Source organism: Carettochelys insculpta, chromosome 1 (genome assembly GCF_033958435.1).
Source record: "Carettochelys insculpta isolate YL-2023 chromosome 1, ASM3395843v1, whole genome shotgun sequence".
Classification (NCBI taxonomy): Eukaryota; Metazoa; Chordata; order Testudines; family Carettochelyidae; genus Carettochelys; species Carettochelys insculpta.
The window spans coordinates 256,433,273-256,454,423 of NC_134137.1; the positions used below are offsets into that span (position 1 = coordinate 256,433,273).

A 21,151-nucleotide genomic window follows, 5' to 3' on the forward strand; every position below is an offset into this window, starting at 1 on the left:
CCCCACCCGCCCAGCCTCACACGCCGGCAGCTGTGGAGCTACCCCACCAGCACCGACTGGTGGGAGCAGCTGGTGCTTGGGGAGTGGGACGACGACCGCTGGCTCAGGAACTTTAGAATGAGCCGGCAGACATTTCTGGAGCTATGCCAGTGGCTCACCCCCGCACTCAGGCACCAGGACACCGCCATGCGGTGTGCCCTCCCTGTGGAGAAACGGGTCGGCATCGCTGTCTGGAAGCTGGCCACTCCAGACAGCTACCGATCCATGGGACAGCAGTTTGGCATCGGCAAGGCCACCGTCGGGGCTGGCCTCGTGGAGGTAAGAGGACCCACGGGGGGAGTGGGGGGAGGCAGCCCTGGCAGGGCAGGGGGCCCCGGGCAGGGCAGGGCAGGGGAGGGCAAGGCAGGGGAGGGGAGGGGAGGGCAGGGGAGGGCAGGGGGGCCCGGGCAGGGCAGGGGAGGGCAGGGCAGGGCAGGGCAGGGCAGGGCAGGGGAGGGGAGGGACACACACACCCTGCTCACCCCTCATTGGTGCTCTCCTATGTGCTTCCCCTGCAGGTTGTGCGCGCCATCAAAGCCATGCTCCTCCACAGGCTCGTGAGGCTGGGGGACCCGGATGTGACCATCGCGGGCTTTGCCACCCTGGGCTTCCCCAATTGCTTCGGGGCTCTGGATGGGACTCACATCCCCATCCATGCCCCGGTGCACAGTGGAGGACGCTACATAAACCGGAAGGGCTACCACTCAGTGGTCCTCCAGGCCTTGGTGGACAGCCGGGGCCTTTTCCAGGACATTTATGTGGGCTGGCCTGGCAGCACCCACGACGCCCGGGTTTTCCGGAACTCGGGCCTGTGCCGCCGGCTGGAGGCGGGGACCTACATCCCCCAGCGGGAGATCCCTCTGGGGGACACCACCATGCCCCTCTGCGTCATCGCAGATGCGGCATACCCACTCCGGCCCTGGCTCATGCACCCGTACACGGGCCATCTGTCAGCCAGCCAGGAGCGCTTCAACCAGCGCCTGAACCATGCGCGCCAGGTGGTGGAGTGCTCATTTGGCCGCCTCAAAGGGTGCTGGAGATGTCTCTTCACCCGCCTGGATGTGGGCCCCACCAACATCCCCCAGACTGTGGGTGCGTGCAGCGCCCTACACAATCTGGTGGAGAGCAAGGGGGAGGCCTTTTTTCAGGGCTGGGCTGTGGAGGCCGGCAGGGCTGACGTGCAGCCACCCGCTGCCCCCAGTCGCCAGGTGGACCCCGAAGGGACCCGGGTCCGGGAGGCCCTGTGGGCCCACTTCGATGAGGCCGCGGGGTGAACGCTGGCAGGCCCCCCACTGCCCCCCCATCCTCCACAACACTCCCTGCCCCTACACCCACACCACGGAGCACCCAACAGCACACCCCCCCCACTTTTCCTACACAAATAAAAGCAGACACTTGTTTGTGAAATCAAACTGGTTTACTTTCAACTCTGTTCTATAACTAACTAATACAAACTATATACAGGAACTTCTAACTAACTTAAATATGAAAAGTGTACGTATATATTAACAAAAAAAACCAGGGATAACAAGGAAGGGGAGAACTATTTACATGGGGGGGACTGGGCAAACGGGGGGCACAAATAAATAAATACCAACTATATACAAGGGGGGGGCCACGTCCTGGACCCCATGCCCCTATAGTCCGGCACTGGGGGTGGGCGGCTGGGAGCCCCGCCTTGGCCGCAGCCCTGTCCGGGGCTGGCTGGGGGCCGGGCGGACCGGCAGATACGTCCGGCGAGTGTCAGCTGGCCCCAGGTCTCCCTTGGCGGAACGGCCCTCGGTGGCGGGTGGCGGGGCGACGGCGGATGGTGCGGCGACGAGTGGAGCAGCGGGTGGCGCGGCGGGTGGAGCACTCAGGGCAGGCGCAGCGGCGGCCGGCGCAGCATGGGGGGCCAGGTAGTCAGCTATGTAGTTGAATGTCTCCATGTAGGCCCCCCGTGCCTCTTGGCGCCAGGCCAGCGCCCGCTCCTGGAGGTGGAGGCGGCGTTGCTCCACCAAAAGGCGCTGCTCCGCGAACCTCCACCTGCCGGCGGTGGAGGGCCAGCAGCTGGGGCTCCATCGCTGGCGGCTGGTGCTGGGTCCGCCGTCTTGCCCGCTGTGGGGCCGGTCGGTCCTCCGCTGAGGGGCTGGCCTGGAGCGATGGCCCCGGAGGGGATGCTGGGACCACGGAAGCCTCGCTGGCGCTCTCCGGTCCTTCCGATGGTACAGCTGCGGAACACAGGAGGGGGGGAAGAAGAGTGGAGACAGGCGTTAGTGTGGGCCCCGAGCCGTGGCCCTTGTCCCCCCACCCCTGTGCTGCAGGTTCCCCATCCCCGTCCCCAGGAGATGCTGCTGTGATGGGGTTCAAGGGTCCCCCCGCACTGCATCCCATCCCCTGGCGGGAGTGACTCTCACTTCACTCAGCAGGGTCTCTGACAGGAGAGGTTTCTTAGGCAACAGATGCCCAGTTTCTCCCAGAAGTGACAGTACAGCAGTCAGAGACAGTCCTTCCAACCCGTCCTGGGGAGAAGACCCCGAGGGGTGCCCCTCTGGGGTGTAGCTTTCCCCCTCCTCAGGCTGGCTGCCTTCCAGCTCTCCCTTCCCCTAGCCTCTACCTGCGGCCCCTGATTCAAAGCCAGCTTGGCTCCTCCCTCCTCTTTGTCCAGGGCAGAGGTGTAACCTGCCAGTTGCAGCCCCAGGATCATCCTTAGCCACTGGGAGCTATTCAGCTGGTTGCTCATATCTAGCCTGAGACTCGCATTTGCACTCCCCACACTCCATCACATGCTGCTGCTGCTGCGGCTGCTGCTGCTGCTGCTGCGGGGTGTCCCACCCCCTCCTCCTGGGGGACCCTAGAGGTTCCGCTCCCCCCAGCCCCGGGGATGGGGCATGGCACTGTTGTGCTGGGGGCGGGCAGGGGCTGATGCACTCCTGTGAGGGACATGGCACTGCTGTCCTTGGGGCCATGGCCATCTGGGCATGTGGAGGGCCCTGGCCACATTTCTATTACCCCCGCCCCTCAACCCCGGGGGTGTACACCAGGGGGAGTACATACCTGACGGTCCACTCCCATGGTCGGGGGACACCCAGGGGATGGATGCCCGGCTGCTGCTCCGGGATGGCAGGAGGATGTGCAGGCCGGTGTCAGTAGAGGAGGAGTCCCCCTCCTCCTCCTCCTCCTCCTGCTCCGGTGCCCCGGGGGTGGGCTCCAGGGGGTGCCCCTGGGGTGCGGGGCTTACCTCCGGGGTGGACTCCGGCTCCGGGGCCTGCTGGGGCTCCTCAGCCGAGGTATCAAGCGTGGCCGGAGAGGAGGAGGTGTGCCGGGGGCCCAGGATGTCCCTGAGCTCCCTGTAAAAGGGGCAAGTGACGGAGGTGGCCCTAGATCGGCCGGCCGCATCCCGGGCCCGGGTGTAACCCTGCTGCAGCTCCTTCACTTTACTGCGTACATGATCCGGAGTGCAGGCAGGGTGACCCCGGGCAGCCAGGCCCTCAGCCAGCCGAGCGAACGCATCCGCGTTCCGCCTCTTGCTCCCCATTACCTGGAGCACCTTCTCCTCGCTCCAGAGCCCCAGCAGGTCACGAAGCTTGGCCTCTGTCCAGGAGGGGCCCTGCTGCTGCTTCCCGGCCTGGCTGCCAGCCTGGGAGCCCTGGCTGCCCTGGCTCCCCTTGGGGGGGGGTCCCCTGGGGGAGCTGGGGGGACTGCCGTGCGGCCATCACAGCTGGGGTGTGTGTCTGTGGCGCTCAGAGACGAGCAGGCTGGCCACGTGTCTGGGCTGCCGCCTGCATGTTCTCTCAGCTTCCTGCACAGTAAGGGAGGGGGTGGGGACCTTTAAGGGGCCACTCCACGTGGCCACCATTGAGCTGAGGGGCTGGAGAGAGCGTCTCTCAACCCTATAGCTGATGGCCGCCATGGAGGACCCCGCAATTTCGATGCTGCGGGACGCGCAACGACTACACGGTCCCTACTTCGACGTTGAACATCGAAGTAGGGCGCTATTCCCATCCCCTCATGGGGTTAGTGGCTTCGACGTCTCGCCGCCTAACGTCGATGTTAACATCGAAATAGCGCCCAACATGTGTAGCCGTGACGGGCGCTATTTCGAAGTTAGTGCCGCTACTTCGAAGTAGCGTGCATGTGTAGACATGGCTCTTATGTCCATCAGATTTGAGTGACCCTGTGAAATAAACACTGGAACCATTTTCTGATTGCACTTATATTGGTATAAACCCAGAACAGCTCCAGTGGCATCATTAGGTTATTCTGGATTTACATCACTGTGCACATGAGGGAAGAATTTGGCCCTGAAGATTATACAACCTTCTGCTGTATTTATCAGGGATTTCTTCACTCAAGTAAAAGAAAGATATAAAACATTAAATGTCCCTTAATTACTCTGATATTGCAAAGCATTAGTCAGACTAGCAAAATTACAGACATCATTCTGAAGCATAGCAAGGTCTTAAAGTGGGTATGTATGTAATTTACAACCATTTCTATTTCCATCCATCCTAAAGCACCTTTATGTTGCCAGAACGAAATAAAAACACTTTAGTATAAATGAAAATCATGCCCTCTATGTTTCATCGTAATAAATTCACATCTGATGTCAGCAGCATGATTCCAGTGAAATCAATGGACTTTTATGTGCTTACACTTGTTCTGAATTTGGCCTGATGTTTTAGAAATACCTGTGGGTAGAACTGCACACAGGCAAAACACACAAAGCCCATAAATTTCACCATCCCCACAGTTAAGGGAGCATAGTTTTTCTAACTGAATTTTCTACTAACAAAAACTTTTATGCATGGACTCAGTGGGACAAATCAGATAAGTTTAAAGTCTCTTTGTTTTAGAATGCACACCATTGAGTCTTGGATTGATTATCAGCACATGGTATCCAAAACTTAACGGCGTGCATTCTAAAACAAAGAAACTTTAACACCAGTTTACGAAGGGAGACATCGAATTGTAATTTATTGTCAAGTTTGATACACGTTACCCTGGACTCAACAAAGATATCAATTACCTCATGCATTACAAGGACAATTGCCCCACCTTTGATATTCGCAGTGACCACAGGCATCCCACTTAACTTAATAGACACTTACAGAGGCTTTTTTTTCTTCCCCCTTTCCACTCCCACTTCTTTCTGCCCTATCTAGCTGATTGGTCAGTTTTTATTTAATTTTTTTCTACCTTTTCTTTTAAATTCTCTTTATCTCAGTTCCTACGTCTCAGTTACTCCAGATCTGAAAAAGTGAGTCTGCCACACAAAAGCTCATCACCTAATAATATTTTTAGTCTTTAAGGTGTCACAGGACTGCTTTATTTTGTTTCATTTCTTTTAGTGAGGGCTTCTGAGGTACCCTTGTTGAGCTCTTATGAGTTATTTTTCAGTTTCTTTGTTGTCTGTGAGTGATTAGTCCTGTAAAATGCACGCAGCAATGGCTGGAACTGTCATTTTATTTAGGCTGTGGCAATTTGGGATATGTTTGGTTGAACACTGCTAAAAACAATATATTCTGTTGTATGGAAAATAAGCACATACATTAGAGAGTTTGAGGGATCCATTCAATAACTGCTTCATGTAGAGATTCAAGTCTTTCATTCTTTTGTGTTCAAGATCTGTAAAAGGTAAATGCCACCAGTGGGGAAACCTGCAAGAAAGCACATGCAGACATTTTATTTCTACCGCAATTTATTTCTCCTGAAAAAATGACACTGTTTACTCTACATTACATAGGAACAGCAAGGCATCTCTAAGATTTTGTTTTAATTATCATTTTTATTCCATCTAAGGCAAGGGGCTGTGATCCAGGGGAGAGGGCACTAGAGCTGGTTTCCTGAAACCCAAGTTCTACTCCTTCTTCTGTTATTGACTTCCTGTGTGACCTTGGGCAAGCTCCTTCAGCTTTGTATCTCTCTTTCCCATCCTTTGCCTGTTTATTTCATTGTAAAGGCCAGATTTTTAAAGGGCACCTGTCTACATCTTTAGATGCTTATATGTTAGTAACAGTGGTTCACCATTCCCAGACCAGGTGGACTGTGGTGGGCTATGCCTGTGGATGCTCCATGTAACAAACTATCTTGCTGCTTGCCAGCAGATTACCCTGATGAGCCATGTGCCAGAGGTTGCTGACCCTTGGTCTGTAATACAATACTACAGTTTCTCATAACAGTGAATGACAAACGAGTATTAAAGAAATTTTGCAGTATGCACCAGTAGATCTTTGCTTCCTCTCTCGTCCCCACCCATCCATTTCTTGTGCCTATTTTGATTATAAGCTCTCCAGAAAATGTTCTGCCTTCTGTTAAGTGTATGGTACAAGGCTTATCACAATGAATCCCTCCATCCCCATCGTGGCCTCTAGGGGCTACCATAAGAAATTACAAGCAGTCCTGTGGCACCTTAGAGACTAACAAGTTTATTGAGCCATGAGCTTTTGAGAGTAAAACCCGCTTCTTCAGCTAAAATTGGGCATCTTCACTGGAAGAAGCGGGTTTTACCCAAGAAACCTCATGACTTAATAAATTTGTTACTCTCTAAGGTGCCACAGGACTGCTTGTTATCATAAATCAACTAAAATGTGAAAACATAATAATAGACAATACTCATTTTTTGAATTGTCATTAACATTAATTTTAGTTTGGTTTAATAAGTAAAACATCTAGTAATCTTCTATGTAATAATCCTGTACCAACTTCAAATTTTATAGTCATTGAAGATACCTAATATTTTAAATATCTTTTCAATTGAGTGTGTTACCAAAGATATATTTAAATAATTAAATGCCATCCCCTTCTGTACAAGTGAAGCATGGCTCAAGCAGTCACAAGATCACCTTTCTAACAGTGCACCCGCTGGGTTGTATTAACCTTGAACGGGAAGGACTATTTCTCTCACAAGATGAGTGATTATACTGTTGGTCTATAAAGAGGCATCTGTGCTAAATTGTGATCTGTGCTAAATTTCGGTTTTGAGATCTGGATTACTAATATTAAAATGAGATTGTTAAACTAATATTATGCTTTGCATCCTCTCATCTACTTGATTCAGAAGAGTAAAAGTTTCAATTTGATTTCATTTTCTCCCTGCCTCTGGAGGCATTTAACAATAACTCATTTACATTCTCTCTTTTTTCCAGTATAACCCTGTTTATCTTAAGATCTCAGGAGGGGCCTGAAAGCTTCAGATGAGTGAAGTGCCAGCCACCTGTCTAACACAGTGAAATGGGACTTGGACAGACTTTTGAAAGCCTGATGATCATATCTTTGCTTTGATCAGGCTGTACCCAATTCCAGAGTTTGGTGAAAAGCTGCCATTGACTAGAAAGGGATGTTGAGAACTCACCTCCCATTAATCATCATCTGCTATTCACTGGTGTAGCAAGTATTGAACAGCACTGAAATTCAGGCCCAGTCTGTCATTTGTCTTCCATATAATCTCTAGGGTTAACAATATTCATGATAAAAATCTTTCCAAAATTAAAAATCTTTTTTTTTCTCATACAGCTTCAAACTGATATTATAGGCACTGTATGGAACAGGGCTTTTTCCTTCCTTTGAAGCACATGGCATTGGTCAAAGCTGGAGGCATGTGCCACATAGGCAGGCTAGTGTTCTGATCAGCCATGGCAGTTCCAAAGATAAGACCACAGTAAGGAAATAATTTGGCATCTCAATTATTAAAATCAAAGCTGGAATGTACGAGGAACCTCCAACTGGAAAACATCAGTTTTTTAAAAATCTGTTTAACTTAAAAGAACAACGTTCTACAGAAAAATTCTAAAGACAATCATACTTAGGGGAACAAGGGCTTGTGGTGGCAAGTTATTGCTGAGACTGAATTTTGGCAGTACTGTTATGAAGCTCATAAATGGGTTTAGAATGAGGTATTGACCTTCTGAGATTTCAGAAAACCCATTCTTGTAAAGAAAAAACCTTACAAGTACTTTAAAAATATATTTTAAAATGTTTTACGTGAATAATATCTGCTATTATTTTAAAAAGTCACCTTACAGACTTTGATAGATTTGTATAATTTTAAAAACTCCTTTCACCACTTTTAAAGGTTTTGCTCATGAAGAACAGGGAGAAACAGGTGCTTTTGCAATTTTATTTTATCATTCAGTAATTAGAACTATGAATAGGCCCAAATGAAAACTGTGATTCAATCACCCTTGAACCTGGGAGAAATTCAATTCCATTTAGAGACCCACTGCCACAGCACAAAAGGGGCGACTGCCCAAAAGCCTGTCATTTCAAAATGGCCTGGGTCCCCCGGTGGCTCCTACTGTTGCTGTGGTGGTAGCCAGACTCTGGGCCCTTTAAATCATTGCTGGAACCCTGTGTGGTGCTGAGTGCTGCAGAAGGAGAGGAATTACATAGTATGGGAGGCACTGGGGGCCGGCTATTCCCAGCCCCACTCCTTCCTTTCTGGGAATGTAGAACTGGACCCCCCCGCATACCTTGCCTCTGGGCCCAGCAATTCTTCCCCCCTCGCCTTACCCAGTTAGAATATTACTACTGGCTTTCTAATGATAAAGGGCCAATCAAAACTCTTGATCAGAGCAATGAGAAACTGACGGATGTGAATCTTTCTCTAGAATTTGGGGAAGACAGAATTTGCACATAAGATTTGTGTCTTTTGCCCATCTTGTCAAAACCATGATGATTTTGGCCTACTGACTTCAGTTCAAACATCAGAGGCCTGTGAATTTTTCAAGCCCACCTTAGCGTGAGTTGGATGGCACATGGGATCAAATTAACGGCTCATTTTGGTGACCAAATATTTGCATTTCCTTAGGTAGAGAGAAGAAAATTCCATGGTGTGGGGTAGCATGACTGATAAAGGGATGATGACTGCTTTGATTTCAGTGGTGTTAATATTGGTGAGTAACATAATATGTGATGTCACTGACATGTCCTGAACCCATAAATATGGATAAAGGACACACTTTCTCACACAACACGCAATTAGGTTCTAGAACTCATTGACCCAGGAAGTCCTTGAGGGCAAGAACTTATTAGCTATTTTTATCCTACAGTGCTCTTTCAAAAGACGATCTTCCGGAAGGTATTGCCCAGAAGATTGTCTTTCAACAGAATGGCTCTTGGAGCTTCTACACACATTTTCTTTTGAAAGAATCTTTCGAAAGAGAGCACTCTTCCTGTTACAGGACTAGTGGAATGCTTTCAAAAGCAGCACCACATTCTTTCAATTTACTTTCAACAAAGTGCATCTTGTGGTAGATGCTCCGCTTGCTCTTTCGAAAGAGGGCTGGATTTTCTGAATGTACTTCCTAGTGTAGATGCAGCTATTTAGATCTTACACGGAGCTCAAGAATACCTAGAATCATCATTATACAATTTTTGCAAGAGATGTTAAATTTCATGGTTCAGGGATCAAGCCATTCCTTGTCAGAAGCCAGGAGGAGACCTAATTTTGTGGGGGAGGGGCGATGAGGAAAAACATTATCCTATGTCTGTCTACTTCAGGGTTGTTACACGTTCCTGAGAAGCAGCTGGTCCCCGCCACTCTCAAGAACAGGATCCTGGATTAGACTAACGTTGCTCTAACCCAGTATGCAAAATCCTGTCTTGCTATCTAACTATTTTTGCTAAGAATTTTGCAAAATAGCTGATGTAAAATAAATCTGATTTAAGGTCCCATTACATACCTAAAGAAGTCAGTGACTGTTCTTTTTACTTAAGAAATAAAAAAGGATGAGTCCCTAAACTCCCCAAACCCATTCTCCAAAAACAAAGGCTAAGCCATTTCTTGCTAAATCAGCCCACTCCCAAGAATACATCTGCCATAAATATGCCTTGAAAAATAACTGATAAAAATAAAGCCTGTACCACATGTGGCACAACTAGAATATAGAAAAGTCTGGCTGCCACAACAGACTATGATAAATTTTCCCTCGATCCTATGACACATGAGAAATGTTAGAGTATCGTACAGGCAGAATCTGTATTGCTGGCAAATATAATAACCATATGTTCTTCAAATTTTTGTATTTAGTGAGAACCATTTAGCAGAATACTGAGGACTAATGTGCTATCTTACTCTGGGAGGGCATGTGATGGAAATTGCTTCTGTAGATGGCTGTGAAGTTTGGAAAACTGTTCGAATGATTTTTCCACAAAGGTGACCACCTGGCAGGCTTGCATCACTTGGACTAAATAGAGCTGCATGGGGAAAAACAGAAATAGTTAGAGGGAGGTTGATGCCAGAAGGGTGCATGCAAAACTACAGGGCGATTTTAACAAAGAAAAGCCTTTCCCTCCAAGTGCCTGAAGGTATAATTGATAATTTATAGACAGAACTGTATGCAGAAGAACTGGTCTGGACTGTGTGCAGGTCAAACACTGAAATATCACCACTGAATGAGAAAGCCTACAATGCTTTATTCAAGCAGCATACAACAGTTTTTATCAGGCTCCCTAATTTTGTGCTGTGCTTTCCTTGCAGGTGCTATAATTAGCTTGTGACTTATTTTTCACTAGAGGACTGAAACCATTCTCCTGAATGGCTCCCTGCTAATAGCTCTCGGCCGGGTTTTATTTCCCTCCAGAATCTCATTGCTTAGGGGACCACTGCTCATTCCATGATCCTGTCCTTGTGGCACAGCCGCTTTGTATATAATGGAGGCAGAAGAGTACATAAACTAGAGGAAGAACAATTTTAAAGACAAAGCAAAAGGAGGGCTGTTGGGGAGTGAAATACATACAGACTCAGGCTTTTTGCTGTACCCCAAAATGGTTGCTCGGGCAATTGACCTCCCTGCATCCAGCATATTGGATTCCTGAGGAGCACATTGTGAAGCTGCAGACTTGGCAGAGCCCGTGGCTAACATCTGTGTGAGCGTATGGATCAGGTTATTGAGCTTGACAGGGAAGCACTCTACGCTTTCCTTTATTTTCCTGAGAAAACAAAACAAAAAAGAAGCTCAAGTGTAAACACTTTTCTTCATGCATCTATTTCTCTCTCTCTCTCACACAAACACATTCATCACTGTTTGCAGCACTACAATTTACCCAGCAATTGAGCCCAGTTTGGAGAGCTTACTCCATTGATCTCCAAACTCCTAGGTCTGGCTGTGTTATCAGGAAAGCACACAACACACCCAGTAGGCTAACACCCTGGGTAACCTGCTTGACATATCTCAGTTTCTCATGATAGTTACCTGCTTGGGAGAGAAGAGGCACACACAATACCTCCATGCATGCTGAGAAGCAACAATTGCTATGCCTTTAAAAATGGTTCAATATGTCTGTCCTCCAGCTGGTACAGGAAACTGTCCCTGGCATATCCCCTTTGGATAGTCTAACCTCACAATGACACAACAGTAGCTGTGCTCAGGCAGTATCAGCATCAAGGCTGAGATTCTCAAAGAGGATCTAGAGATTCCCCTGTAGGAGGCTATGTTGCTAAATCCGCTAGTAGACTTTCAAATGCTCAACCCATGAACCTATTTGCCCATTGTGTAGCTATATAAGCTTCAATGTTGTCTTTCTCCATTTATTGCCATGTAAGATAAGCCAGGACACAGTTCTTGTTTCCTTGAGCTTTGGGATCGTTCAGGGAGAAGCTTTTCTTCTTGGTGGTCACCTGATAATGAGTAGGACATCTTCATGGAGAAATGCACTATAGACAAATAAGCATCACCACTTCTTCAGATCAAATATAAATTCTGTTTGGAAAATGGCTCTTGCAAAATCATATTGCCACTGGACCTTGAAGGGGAAAAGGAACTACCTCTAAAATCCAGTTGTCCTGTTATATCCAATTACTAACTCAATTCATTTTCACTATTACATTGAGCTTCCTTTCTCTTCCCCTACTTATGTAGTCTTTGGAATCAGCTTTCTGAAATATCTAGGATAGCTGTTGATATTATGGAGTGCCAACCATTTAGGCTTAACTGCACAGCCGCCCTCTAAAGTGTGAGGCTAATGTTTACACTGCAGAGCTATTTTGGGATATTTCTGACATATCCTAAAGTAGCTACTCTGGGTATATGAAACACACCTGGTATTTCAAAATTTTTTTTGAAATATCAGGCACACTATCCTGGCATCCCTCCACCTGTCATTGCAGGACGCGTAAGGGATGCCTTGAAATAGTGCAGTATTTTGACATTTGGTGCTCTATAGACGAAACAAATGCCGAAATAGCTTATTTTGAAATTAACTCAAAATAGGATACACAATTTTTGTAGTGCAAATTGAGCATCTTATTTTGAGTTAAGGGTGCAGTGAAAAGATAGCCTGAGTCCCATAGCTCCCCCAACTGTAGACCCTAATTAGGATTCAAAGGCATATTTAAATCTACTGCTAATCACCTAAACACATGCTTAATTTTAACCATCTGTTTAAGTCCTATTTACTGAAGAATTCAGCACACGATTAAAGTTAAGCATGTGCTTAGGTCATATTAGGAATAGTCACATTTTTCAGAACTCAGACATAAATTTGCATGACCTCTGACGGAGGCTGAAGACTCCAGTATCTTTCACAAATGCAGCCATACTCACAAGAAGAGACCTATAATAATCACCTACCCCCTTGGGAAAAAAAAATTCATGAAGAATTCATTCAAAATGTTGTGCAATTTATCATGTAAAAATTAGCCACACTAAACTCAGTAAGGATGCAAAAGTGAAGATACATATTTTTTCTTAATGTACTATGAGGAAAATAATCTGCCAATAAAGCAGGATAATTATCAACTTAATAAGCTTTCCTGAAAGAGGCAAACAGCCCATTTTATAAATGACACAATTTAGGAGTCTAATGCAAAATAAGGAAATAAATCTTAATTTAGGATATTATCGGAAAATCAATGCAGTGTTGATTAGTTGGGCCATTTCCAAGGTTGTAAAACTTTCTTTTGTTCCTAGGGAAAAGAATATTATATTTAAGATGTAGTTTAATCACTTGATAAATCACTGAAATGCATTTTGGGTTGTGAAATTGGTAGCTCTACCATACTACAGAAAATCAGCCAGAAAAATCAGAATATTACTGGGAAAGAACCATGGTAATTTTACAACTAACCATTATTCAGTTTAATCTAAGATGTACGAAACATGCCTTTGCTTACAGTGTAAAACCAACTTGGTATTCAGGCAGTATTACTGTTGCAGAACAGCTTGTATCAGAGGGCCATAATTCAGGCAAATTCATCTCTTTAATGGTTTGTTGTTCTTTCTATGGGTCCATTAAACCTCTCAAATTATTTCAACCTGTAAATTGCTAACCACATATATATACTTCATACCTAAACTGAAAAAATAGATAATTACATTATTAAATACTTAAACGGGTACTACTGACTTAATTTTGACAAAAAATACATATACAGAAAAATACAGCATCTCATCTCATGTACACATTAAAAACAATGTACTGGATGGTCTTTTTGGTCTTCTGTTGGTGTGTCTCTTCTCTGCAAGAGGCAAACAATCTTGTACTCTGATCAGGCAATTGGCTCTGTGCTGGTGACCTCATCACTCACATGTAATCAGTGAGGCTCTTTGGGTCTGCAAGGCTCTGCCTGCACAGATGAATATACTGGACCAGGTATGGAAACAGTGACAGGGATCACATATAAAGTGCTAACAAATGTGAAAATGAAACTAAAAAAAGTAAACAAAAGAGAAGGCTGATTTTAGCTGTAGTAATCGTGGACCTATAACTGACTGTAGTGGGTCAGGATGGCTGCCCACTGATTCGGAAGTGGAAGACGCCTTCTGGGTGCCTTAATGGATTAAGCCTGGCCCTGCCCCGTCACCTGACCGGAAGTCAGGGGACAGGACCAGGACTATAAAACCACAGCTTGAGGCCTCATTCGGGACCAGCCTCCAGAGGGGCGAGAGGTCAGCTTGGTGCTCCCAGCCTGGCGGGGCTGAGGACCTGCCGAGAGTGCAGGCTGGATTAGATCCCAGGATCCTGTCTGATCCTGGAACCTCGGGAAGCTCCAAAGGACCCACCTGATCCTGAGGAGCAGCTGCAACTTCAACCCTGGCATGCACCTAGAGTGAAGCTGAGGCAGACGGATTTGCAAGCTGTGGAGGCCTGGACTGGACCACCAGCACCTGTACCAGTTGGGGAACCCCTTGAAAGCCCAACTAGACACCCAGGTATGCCTGGAGAGGGAGGATGGAGCTGGCCCAGGGGATAGAGAGGGCTGCTAAAGGTCTGTGGGTCAGCCTGTTGCGGTGTGGATTCCCCACTGACCCACACAGCAAGTGGTAGGAGACTATTGTGTGCTGCCCACCCTGAGCTAGGGCCTGGGCCGCTCTGAAACTGTTGTGTTTGTTTTCTGCCCCACTCTGCACTCAGGCCTGGGCTGCTGTGAACTGGTGTTTGCTGCCCTGCCCTGCGCTCAGGCCTGGGCTCATTTCGGAAAGGCATGAGCTGATTTCCCCCAGCATCTGCCTGAGATAAAGCAGGGGACTGTGAACTGTTGCCTCTCACCCACCTGAGGCCAGGTGGGAAACTTCCCCTGAACTAGTGACTGGGGGGTTGTTTGGGACATGTGGCCCTGGGGTGGGATGACCACCCACTGACCTGGAAGGGGAGGACCACTTCTGGGAGCTCGGACCCTGTCACACCAACACAGAATTTTCAGTTTCCATTAACAGTGCTCCGTTAGCAGTCAGGGTAGTTTCTGGTCTGCTTTTCAGAAAAGTGAGTTGAGTTTTCAGTGTAATTCACAAGTACCAATTTTATGCCTCCCAATGGCTGAATTAAATCTGGATTTTATACGTGGTTCACAGTGGTTCACAGTGCTCCTAAAGAACTGATAAGCTGATAAACTCGTATACAAGTCAAGGTGCACAGAGACTTAGGCAGCTGTTCTCTGAAGTGGGGATGGGCAAATAAAGTTTGGCCCACATCTCCCTCTGTAACTAGTGATTTGCCGGGGGTGGGGGGGGCGTTAATTTTTGAGTGGACAATAGGGGAAACCCAAATGGGAATGGATATTTGGAAGATGGGTGCCCAGTCTTTTCTGCAAACCAGGACCTCTTTATGGAGTCTCACTACACAGGAACCCAAAATCTCTAGCCATAACTGTAAATCTTGGCTTTAATGTATAAAGTAAGAATCCCTCAACCCAGATTCCAGCCTACTTTAGTGTTACGCTTGCAACCATTATTGAAGGTTTGAAAAGTTCCAGGACGCTGTTTATATCCAGCTGGGAAAGGACCTGCCACCACAGATTAAAATCAGCAAGACTGTTCTCATGGCATTGTGAGATATGAATTTGGAAGTGAAATCCCACACAAGATTGTTTTTGGAGATTCCTTCATATAGTCTGGGTATTCCAATGTGCATTTGCAAACAGCAGCTTAGCTGATAGGCACCCCAAAACACGCAATCATGCTTCCCTTGAGGAGGAAATCTGAACTACTGAACATGTGAAGTTCCTCCTGGACTCCATTGAGAAATTATGGTTGGATCTGTAGAGGACCTGAAAGAGGTCACATGGCCTGTGACAGAACAACAGATTTACCTTCAAGTGCAGTCAGGCAGTTTGGAGAGAAAAACACTACCTGGATCCTCAACATCTGTCAAAAGTTTTAAGTGTGTTTTAATAGCTGTACCATATCAAAGATCAGATCCTGACTTTTCTCCCAGCCCCAGACAGCAATGTTATAGTTTTCCCTATAAGTAGAGGTCTGCAATAAGCCTGACAGGCCTGCTGCGTGGAAGGCAAAAGGGAAGACTACACATGCGTGCGTGTTGAGGAGAAAACTCATTTGCAGGTTCTTCCAACCTATCTCAGCAATTTGCTTATCCTGTCAATTCTGCTGCTTCACACACCCTTTACTTACTTGGCCCTGCCTTTTGAGAATTAGTCTGTCAGGTGCAGAGCTATCTTAGCCTCTTACTACCATGTAACCATCAGATGGGATGTGGGGTCCATTAGAAAGAAAAACTGAGTTGGTCTGCTTCCCACAGAGAGCATATAGGATCTTAGACAGGAATTCATTTGGGGCAATAATCTTCCTGCTGTCCAGGGCCTGGCACAGAGCAGTGACTACTACCAATAAGGTGAATGATTTCTGTCTTCTGGCCTTCCCTAGAATGAAGAGCAGGATATCTCTATGCTGCCTGTCATTTCACAATGGATGCTGCTTGGCAGGGGAGTGTGAGACGTTTGCTTTTGTTCCCTTGCGATGCACACAGTGTGATCATTACCTGCTGCTGCAAATCATATGCAAGCACACTTTGAGATGACAGTTTGTCTGTGTTCTTTCAGATGTCAACAACCTCCACTGGTGTTTCAGCTACTTGGGGGATGGGTTACTGAGAGATATGCTGCCAATTGGGTAATGGAGTTCCTCATGGCAGGGGATTTGTGTTATGAGGGTGGTCTAGTTTTGTGGTAGTTGATGCTGTGGTTTGGAATCTACAGGCATGACCCATTCTACAATTGGTTCATAGCATAATAAATTATTCTGTTAATAAATAAAGCAAATAGATACATCAACTAACACCTCCTTAACATCTCCCCTGCTGTCAAGCTTTTGAAGGTATGCATTACTAATTTTCTGATAATCTTCAGATCCGCTGTTCAGCTCTCTTCCATGGGCAGCAGCAGTGAAGTTCCTTGTGTACAGCAATCAATTCAAACTCTTCACTCATAGCACGGAGCCAATTTTAATCTATTTAAAGCCAGAATAACTGTAAATCATTTTAAGAACACTTTTTAAAATACCACACAACTTCATGGTGGAACTGGAGGGCCAAAGCTTTTTGAAGTAAACCACAGAAGGAGCTCAATTGCCAAGGGTAGGCAGGGTTCCCTGTTCCATGGATAATATGTTTTCTGGCTAGAGAAGAGCTAGGGAAGGGGAAGAGTGAAATGGAGTTTCAAGGCTGAAACTGAATCTAGGGCAGGGATGCACAACAGGCAATTGTTTCACATGGCTATGGTCCTACAGAAGAGGTAAGCTAACAATGCCACTCAAATGCCACTGTGTTTTACAGGAGAGTAACCCTCCTCAAATCTGTTATTGGGGAAATGGTCTGCTGGTCAGCTCATAATTGTACAGTGACCCAATGTTGGGGATCATAAGTCATCTTCAAATGAAAATGGTGTGCAGATGCTAGCAGAGATTACAGAATGGGTCTTAAATGAAGAACCAGAGGAGTATCAACTCCTAAAACATAGAACACTTTACAATTCTGGAAGGCCTTGATAGGTTAGACTCCAGCCTCTAGAAACATTAGTCTATTGGCTCAAAATATGAAAGAACAAGAAAATGAGCTTAACAGTAGGAATATCCATCCCAAGAATATGTAGGATAGCCTTAGTCATGTTCTGATTTTTCTTAAAACTGTTCTTAAATAAAAAAAGATGCAATGTTTGGTGTTGTTGGCAAAGCTGAACAGCTCAGGTAGTTGGTAAAACACTTTCTTTATACTGGAGTAACACCGTTAATACTGTACTGACTGCCATTAAAAAAAGTTCGGCTTTGCCAACAGCTACTACATACCATGGTACCTGAGAGGTCACAATATTGCCCCATATTCAGAGCAGGAAATAACTGTTGGCTTGTTGACTTTTTAAAATGACAATTATTTCTGATATTGAGATTATTGTTGAGTGTTTCTGCCCTGTGTCGCCCCTTGTACAGGTAGTGGGATGTGCCTCAGTTTCCCAGGGCTCTCTAAGAACTGCACATTTTTCAAAAGATGTAAGAGAATTCCCTTTCTGTGGTTCTACTATATTAAATACAAATAAACGTTTCTCTCTCAGGCTCTAGCATTCTACAGCTATCTTCCTTGGGGTCTGCGATCTCTTTAGATTTGCTCTCCCTTATGGGAGCTTCTTTCTGTGAGCACTTCTCTGCAGCTGAGCCCTGGTAGCCTCTTATCAGGCTCAGGTGTTCCTTATTCAATTAACTGCCTAGATAGGCTCATTCCATTTACATTAAGTCTCCCAAGATACTATTGCTTCAGGGTCCTCTTAAAGGGGCCAGCAATCCTATGACAGGTACTCTTTAAGAATAATGAACATTGATTGAAGCAGTCAAGAAAATACAGACAAAACAAAGTATGGAGTCCAGGGGGTCTGATTAGATAGACTAGGAATGCATGCATAGGATGTGACTGCAGCTCATGCAGATATACTCAAAACTAGCTTTATTCTATCCAGCTCTGGCAGTGCAGCATTAAAGATCAAGTGATTAGTCACATTTCTGGGTGGGCTTATACAGCCCTACACTGAAGCCCATGCTGACACACGGTATCTGAGTTCAGGCATGCAACCCAGGCTTGCAGTCTGGTTATGCCCTGAGAGAGAGAGTGAGAACTTCCAATTGCTACCTCTGACTAGCTACATTACACTGGACAAAATTACTTAGCTTATGTGAAAAATGGTTACAATACCTATGTACCACTGTCTCCATCATCACCAGCTGCATAGGATGTTGTGAAAAAAACAATTATTGAAGTACTTTCAGAACCTTGTTCAAAGCATTTATTATTATTATTATTATTATTATTATTATTATTATTATTATTAACTAGAAATAATAATATATGGTGCCATCAAACTACAGAACTGAAAGTTTCTATGGATGGATTCCCATTTCCATTCTGACTTTTTGTACAAGGGCAGTACCCATATAGAATTGTGGAAGAAATCTGTTGAAGAAGAAACAGGATCAATGTAATCAGCACACTATGTTGCCTGTTCTCATAAGCCACAGCCTAGCAGGCACGTTAAGAGTACAAGGGACCATGCTGAGAACACTTAAACAAGGATTCTGGTCTGCACAACACTTGACAGGCAGAACGAGACAAGTCAGAAGTTGAAGCAGGTCTAGAAGCAGGTTATGGTATCCTATCTGCATTAAAATTTACAAACATTTTTTAAAATGTTAACATGCTAAACCACAGTTAGAAACTAACATAGGGACAAACAGACAGTGAGTTAGCTGGTTCCATGACACTTATTTAAACAGAGGAAATGAGACCATTTTCTTGGAGTAATGCACACAGTGCAAACAAAACTCATCTACATTAAAAGTGAGAAAACATGCACTTGAGCAAAATTGTACATCTCCAGGGTTTTAAGATCTTGTCTGACAATAATTCTCACAATCAGACCTTTGTTTCAAGGCACCGGAAGCATGCAGCTCTATTCTGAGGAAATCATTAAGGACTTTATTCCCTGTTTGAGGCATGGATGTAATGCATCATTACTGTTAACAAGGCTTGTTTTCACTCTGTGCTTGCAGTATACAAGACTGCAGCTTGACAATACTTTAAATTGAGAGGGGACAGGACTGAGTAGGGATTAGAGGAGGTGGAATCAACATTTGTCTTAAATGTCATGCAGAAATTAAAAGCAAATGGAACAGTGGAAATCAAAGGGTAAAGGGGGAAATAAGGAAAACCTATGGGTTAAAACGAGGACCTGGGACTTGACTATATTCTAAAATAATGGAATCATTTAATTTTGGAAATTCCTAACTACTCTAGGTTGTACCCAAAGGTTTTGTATGCCCATCCAAACATTTCCATATATTGGGGGGTCAACTGTTTCCATGTTCTACTCTTGACATTCCATAAAGACAAGCCTTGAGGTGCAGGTTTGGATGATTCCAGAGAGAGTTTAAGAGCAGCAATGCATTTGATTTGATTGCTTGGACGCAGGCCCATCTCTAATTTATGGGAAGTTTAATTTTGCCCTTGGTTGTATTCAGAGGTGCTGGGTAATACTCAGGGGTCCTCTTTCCTGAGAGCAGGAATGTACAGGCTGTGACTGTGTCAGCTTTTCCCAGGCTGGGCCTCTACTGTCAACAAAGGCACCAGTTGTGGTGGGGGTTTCTGTGTGGTGGAAGTTTGTCCAGAATAAAATGGATTGAAAACCTCAAACTTGTTTTGTATAGACTGCTAAGTAGCCCTTCACCTTCAGTCCTTACCAATCTGTGCTGAATGCAAACAGTGGGATAGAAATAAAAAGCTTCTTGTTATGCTAATACCAATCAAGCTCTAAATGATTATTAATAATACCTAGGCCTTATACAGCTCTTTTCCTCTGTAGACTTCAAAATGCTGAAGAAAATGAAAATATCTTTCCCCATTTTACAGATGGAGAAATGGAGGCATGGAAAGATAAAGTGACTTGCCTAAGGTTACTCAGCAAAGCTAGGACTAGAAACAAGATCTCCTGAGTTCCAGCCCAGGGCTTCAGCAACAAGGCTACATTACTTCCCACATTTTTCAGAAACATTTTACAAAAACCAACACAAAAAGCAATTCTTCCGGAACTCAAATAAGCAGCTCTTTGAACAAGGAGATTCAAAGATCTGCTGGAAGTGTTTGCAGTCCAAATCCTGGGGCACTGTCACAGTGCACTAGAGTGAAGCTGACAAAAAATATACCAGGGCATTTACAGTATGCAAGCTGAATGAAAAATGCAAGCAATGTAAGGACTGAAAAATCAGTTAAATATAAACAAGTCTTTTTCATAACCAAAGGAGTTATTAGTGATATGCATAATGAAGAGAGTTGTTTGCATGTTTCTGTTTGGAGACAAGTTAACCCTTCATTTAATTTATTCATTTAAATTGACTAACTTCGTAGATAAATTAAGCCTATGATTTTTAATTTGGAAGCATCTCTTTAAGCACAAAAGAGGGGAAAAAATTACAGAATTGTTTTCTGTGTTTTTACCTGGTGAAGTAGCTAGTGGCTTGGAGATCTGAGTCCTGTGGACAAAGGTTTTCATACACATACTTCAGATCCTGGATGCTGTTCAGCTCAGGCAACCCTGCATGCAGCATCTATGAGCAAATAGGATTGAGCCAGTAAAAGCACTGAAAACAACTGAAATGAAATAGGGCTAGCTGGAAAAAATAGAGGTACAGGGAAAGAACTCTCTCTATTTACAAATTACAAACCTCTCCTAATTTGGGCAATTTCTGTCTCTGGGTATAAAACTCAACACCCTGATTAGAAGAATGAAATTATTTCTCGACTCTTCAAATTGGTGTGCCAGAAGAGGACATATTCAAATTTATTCTGGACCTCAGGAATCTAGTTCCTTGGCTATGTCTACACGTGCCCCAAACTTCGAAATGGCCACGCAAATGGCCAT

At 45.4% G+C, this 21,151-nt stretch overlaps 1 protein-coding gene across 1 annotated transcript in view; it reads right to left on the reverse strand.

The window, feature by feature from the left end:
• PIK3C2G (phosphatidylinositol-4-phosphate 3-kinase catalytic subunit type 2 gamma) overlaps positions 1-21,151 on the reverse strand; it is a 344,110-nt gene that overhangs the window by 49,923 nt on the left and 273,036 nt on the right. Inside the window, exons 25-28 of the mRNA XM_074983736.1 lie at positions 20,728-20,837; positions 10,758-10,950; positions 10,094-10,215; positions 5,570-5,678 (exon numbers count right to left, since the gene is read on the reverse strand). Of these exons, the coding sequence (XP_074839837.1) occupies positions 5,570-5,678; positions 10,094-10,215; positions 10,758-10,950; positions 20,728-20,837 (534 nt within the window). The remainder of the gene's footprint in view (positions 1-5,569; positions 5,679-10,093; positions 10,216-10,757; positions 10,951-20,727; positions 20,838-21,151) is intronic.